General features: G+C 55.2%; 1 protein-coding gene across 1 annotated transcript in view; it reads right to left on the bottom strand.

Moving 5' to 3' along the window:
- Positions 1 to 5,487: 5,487 nt before the first annotated feature.
- LOC104538401 (hairy/enhancer-of-split related with YRPW motif-like protein) overlaps positions 5,488 to 5,714 on the bottom strand; it is a gene marked incomplete at its 5' end in the record, with an annotated part of 3,165 nt that continues 2,938 nt past the window's right edge. The window contains 1 exon segment of the mRNA XM_010181593.1: positions 5,488 to 5,711. Coding sequence (XP_010179895.1) covers positions 5,488 to 5,711 — 224 coding nt within the window.

Raw genomic sequence — 5,714 nt, 5'->3', positions numbered from 1 at the left:
GGCATCCGTTGCTTTCCAGACTGTTCCCAGTGCTAGGAATCCCAAATGCCCCGGGTGGTTTTGGCCCCAGTGCTGCACTGCCAGATGTTCCCCTTCAGATCCCAGCCCCTCGGTGCTCCTCAGTGAGAACTGATTCTCCTCAGGCTGCCCAACAACACCCACCCCTCACTTCTCAGCTCCCCCAAGCCAGCAAAACCCACCTAATAAATAAACACAACTTCCTAACCCTACCAGTCTATGCAGTTGCCATGCAAAATGGCACTGGGCAGCATTTGGAGAAGAGCCGTGCAGTCTGGCAGCTCAGTCCATGGCAGCTCGAGCAACACCAGAGTCTTGTCACTGCTCAAAGACCTCAGGCCAGATTTAGGGTGAAGCAATTCTCTGCAGGCAGCTGGCAGGGACACACACCCACAGCACCACCCCCCAGAAACGTGGTTTTGGGGTTGTTTTCCATCTCATGCGGATGTCTCGCGAGGCAGCTCAGTCCTGTCACGAAACACGAAGGGCCCAGGGGAGCCTCCTGGAGATGAGCGGAGCCATAGGGCTGGGAGCAAGGCAAGGAGCAGGGCAAGCAGAGGAATGCACGAGGAGAGCAAATAACTCCTCTGGGATCATTTTTCTCGCTGCTCCAAGCTATGGTTTTTGGAAGTGTCGCTGGCAGTGAGACAAGGAGCAGCCGTCACTGGAGCCGTTCCCACACCAATCTGCCTTTTGCCCTTCGGAGCATAATTTTTCCCCGAATAAGTGTGAGTTCCTGCAGCAGCCCCGGCTCCGTGCCAGCTCACATCATGGGCTGCTCTGGAGCAGGACCAAGGGTCCTCAATGTCTCCCTGTAGGAGCAAGCTGTCAGTCCATCTTCCCAGGGTGAGGGTTGAGCAACTCCGAATGCAGAAGAAAGCTGCAAGGAACAAGAGAGGGATTCACCCCCCCTCCACCACCCCACAGCTTCACGCTCATGAGATTCAGCTCCGGGGAGATCCGTAATTATCCGTTTCCAGCGTCTTCAGCAGAGCGTGAGGACACAGCAGCACGGGATTCAATGATTCATCAGTGACCTTCAGGCATCATGGATGTCCTGTTAAGGGGGACTAAGAGAATCTACAGACGCTGGTAGCTGGTCTGTTGGGGTTTTGGATTCCTCATTATATTGCCTTTAATTTGCTATAAAAGTGGTAATTTTATCATAAAGATGGGATATGATCCCTATCCCTTCATGACAGTGGAATAATCAAGTGTAGCGGAATAAAATGTAACAATAGCAAAGTAAATTGTAATGTTTCTCAATATTTTCATCCAGGTTATTTTCTAAACACACAAACCTGAGCTCCTGAGCTCACCATTCTCCTCCCAACCGCTGGCAGTGCTGGGAGGCAGCACTGGTGCACACTGGTGCGCACTGGTGGGATCGCACCCAGCGCCTGCCGCTGTTCTGTGGCTCAGTTCTCTACAACCTGAGGTCTCCTCAGCTGGGAAACCATGGGCTGAGACGAGCGTTTTGCTGTGGAAGGAGTTCAGAGCGGGTCCTGCTTCTGACAGCCAAAGTCAAAACACAGCAGAGCTCGAGGAACGTGTTTCCACAGAAAACGCCCTTTGGCTGCAAGCAGCTGCGGTGGCTACGCTGGAAATGGCTTTTATTTGAAACATATTTATTGACATTTGCAACCCTTCCCAGGAGACGCCGTGCAGACAGCTCCAGTCTCATATTCTCAGTCCTTTTCATATCCAACACAAACTGATGGGCTGGGGGTGCCCTTTTTCATGAGCGCCCAAAACTGCCCCAGGGACCCCGCGGCTGTCACTGCCCTCAAAACACGAGTACAACTGCCCCTGGTGACCAGCAATGCCCAAAATCCCCCCGGTTCACCCTCTCAAGACCTTCAGCAGTGCCTGGAGCTAAGGTCACATCTTTTAATGTCTTCATCTGCCAACCCATCCCCAGCAACGACGCTGGGTTGAGACTCATCACCCAGAGGCCTCCCAGGCTGCTCTGCTATCCTGTGTCTGAGTGATACCTTGGTGGCTGATGTTCATCATAAATCATCATCTATTTTTCAACACAGATGGCAAGTTTTTCTCCAAATGCTGACCGTGGTTTAGGATTTCTCCTCCTCTGCGTTGGGATTTTACCAGCAGAGGGCAGGCCGAGATTGCACTCCAAGCAGAAAAGAGCAGGAAGGGAGAGCATTTTCACCCAGGGCAAGCAACAGCACAACTGAGATAAGCAACATTTTCCATGCAGGGGAATTTGGGAGAGCAGGACTCGCTCGCTGCTGGAGCACCTGCTACACAGCAAACCTCTCACAGCCTGGAAATGGCCCTGTCTCCTCCTTGCAGCAGGCGAAGCCTCATGGTCCATCAGGACCCGGTTTGATTCTAGCGTCGCCACAGCAGGGCAGGGTGTTTCACATCCCCATGTGCCACCCAGCCGGACTGCGCCCAGCGCAGCCCACGCATTCCCATGGGCCTCCTCGTTATGGTTTGTTGTGTTTTTTTTTCGCCTGAAGAAGGAGGATGAAGCGAGCAGAGAATTCAGGGAGTTCCCCTACAGGGTAGATCAAAAGTTGCCACGATGCGTTAGAGGAGACATTCAGGCTAAGGAAAAGCCTGGGAAGAAAAAGGAAGCGCCAGTCCCGGGCCACTGCTCTAATCACCACGTTGCTGTGGGGAGAAAACCCCACGGGCCTGAAGCGATGCCCTCTCAGCCGCCTCGGCTCCTGTTTGATCCACAGCGATCAGGAAGTGGGCTGGGTGTTTTGTCACTGTCTGTTTTGTTTTACCACTGCAGCCTGCAGGGCTGGTTCATATCCCTGCCTCCCACGGAGGGCAATTGGGTTCTTGTCCCTGGCCAAGGCCACACCAGAGCCACTGAGCTCCCACCGCCGCCTCCAGCCGGGTCGGGGCAGCCCGGACACCAGCGGGTTGACCCCTCATCAATAGCCCCATTATTGCTCTTGAAGTCTCTCCCCATTTCCAGACGGATGCTGCGCTCCTCCATCACAGCTGCAGTTGCTCCCTTCCAGCAATTCCCAACGCAGCACTTAAAGCAGGGATTTATGGGCAGTTTTGAAAGGCGTTTTGGAGCGAGGAGGCGTTATGGGAAAGGAAGTTGAATTCCCACCATTCCCCAGAAAATTCTCCCAACATCTTTTCACGAGCAAGATCGTTTATTGCCCCTTTCCTCACAACAGAGACAAGCTCTCAGCCGTGGCTCTTTGTTGAGGCCAAAGCATTTCCCGACAGCCAGCAGCAGCAGGGGTTATTCTGGTCCTGTCTGCAAAGGGGTCAGGAGACCGAGGCGAGCCCTCGGCGTCTGGCTGCAAGGCTCTGCTGGACCCGGGTTGTTCCCTGACATTTTTGAGGACGCTGGTAGCTAAATGAAATGGTTTGCTCTCAAGCCACGTTTTGCTGCCAGTCTCAGGGCCAGCGCTGCTGACTCTCCGGCTGGTTTTGACTCACGTAGTGGTTTGCAAAATAAAAAGGAATGGGACCAGAGTTACTAAAAGCAGCAGCTGCACAACGACCAGCAGGGATGTTACCTTACAAGCTACTTCTTTACCTGTTTTGAAGCTTTTCAGGAAGAAAAAGCTGCAAACCCAGCAGCCACCCAAGCAGGCTGGATTAGCAGAACAGATTCACATCAACACCACATTTCACAGCCAGGACAGGGGTTTGAAAGACTTTATTTGACGCCTTTGCTGGATGTCACAGCTCGTGAATCTAACAGCTCTGCACAGTGTGAAGTGAGGCTGGGCTACCTGCTGTGAGCTCTAGCGTGCCCACCGGCTGCAGGAACAACCGGGGTCCACAGGGACCTCCTCTGGCTTTATTAAAAGGGAAGTTGTTGCTCCTGGCTGGTTCTGGCACTTCAGGACAGGGGTGAGGAGAAGCAGCAGAGGCATTTCCGTGTGTTAAGTGCGGCGACGCTCATCAAAACAACTGGGAGGGACTCGCTTCCGAAACAACAGCAGATGCACACATCGACATGCACACAACAGATACCATCTCTAGGAGCACAACCACCAGCTCACCCACACAGTCCAACCGGCTGCGCGCTCCGCCTCAGGCTTTGGGAGAGCCTCTCCCCTTCGAGAGGGATCTTCTCCCCCTTCTTCACCTTTCTTTGCACCGACCTTTCTATGCTCTTCTCTCTTTTCATGTCACAGTGCTGCAGAGGTGGGCAGGGCTCCTTGGGGTGGGCATGCACCCAGGTCCAGTCTGCTCTGCACGTGTATCCCAGCACATCAAGGCACGGATGCAGGGAGCAGGGGCTGCTCGGAGGAGGGGGAGCACTGGGAGACCCTGCCCCAGCCACCACGGGAGTTTGGGACATGGCACAGGAGCACAGCGGCTCCCAAACTTCAGGTTTCTGATCCTTTCTGCCCCAAAAGAGGAGGGGAGGTCAGCCAGAGGAGCAGAGGTGTTATCTGCTGCATCAGTTATCTAAAAGCAGAAAAAGCTGTCGGGAATCAGGACAAGTGCAGACCCAGAGCTTGGTGAGGTCCGCGGTGAAACCTCAGTGGGTTTTGGTCCTGGCCCAAAGGGAAAGGGATGAGCAATGCGAGACAAAAACATGAAGAAAGAAAACAGAGACATTGTGGGAGATGGCCAGGGCTACGAGGGAACAAGAGAGGCACTTCAAACGCAGCCTGGTCCGACCCATTCCCCCCTTTGCAGCCACGGTGTGCAGCAGGGGACTGAGCACAGACGGCTCCAGCAGGAAAACTGGCGAGGAAAAGGCATTTTCTTCTCATTTTGGCCATCAGCGCCTTCCCCTGGTGACAGACATCCCTTTGAAATCCTCTGTCTCGGTTTGTGCAGGGACCCATGGCCGCGTTTCGGCTCCGCTGGGAGAACAAACCCTCTTAAGCTGCTGCTTTCCTCCACCTCAAGGGCACAGAAGTGGGAAATGCTGGTAATGCAGGGCATAAAGCAGGGGGATCAGCAGGCAGCCAGTTCACCACGGGGGGCTCTCGCCTGCCTCGCAGGGTGCCAGCAGCACTGGGGAAAGGGTGAGCTGCTCCAGTTCCACCACACCGAAATCAGGGGCTGCGGCTGGGGGACACATCGCAGGGAATCAGCACGAGCGAGTCTCTGGCAGCTCCGAGTCCCCAGGGAAATAAGACAGTATTTCAAGGCTGATTTGTGCCAAAGGAGAGCAGCGCTGGGCTCCACGGAGGGGTTTGCTGGAGGAGGAGCAGGGTTGGGATGTGCCCCCTCCCTCGTAGCTGAAGGGTCTGGAGCACGGCCGCGTGCAGACGAGCGCGTCGAATTGGATGTGATTTGCGTTTGCAGGCATCACAAGGGAGAGGACGTGCAGGGCTGAGGCGAGGAAGGCGGCGTGAGGAGGGAGGAGAGGGTAAAAGGGAATTTTCTTTATGGATCCTTGGCTTCTGCAAAGCAGGAAAGATGCCTTTTCAGCTCTGCTTGTTCTTAGGCCTGCGGGCAACGCGTGCTGAAGAATTCCCGGCTCCGAAGGGGAGTGGAGGGTCAGAAAGCCCCGATTTCAGTCGCCCAGGCACGGCAGATCCTGGATGTCCCAACCCTGACCCCGGGTCCCTGCGCGGCAGCGCCCAAGGCCGGAGGTGCCGTGTAAGCCGGTGGCACGGGGACACCGGCGGAGGCCGGCGAGAAGAGGAAGGTGGCGATTTGGCTGCTCTTGGATGAGCCCTCTCTCAACACCCCCGCTGGTGACGGCATCCTGGGCACGGCTGCTA

Source organism: Mesitornis unicolor, unplaced genomic scaffold (assembly GCF_000695765.1).
Source record: "Mesitornis unicolor isolate BGI_N332 unplaced genomic scaffold, ASM69576v1 scaffold34243, whole genome shotgun sequence".
Lineage (NCBI taxonomy): Eukaryota > Metazoa > Chordata > Aves > Mesitornithiformes > Mesitornithidae > Mesitornis > Mesitornis unicolor.
This window is presented reverse-complemented; position numbering and strand designations above follow the sequence as displayed.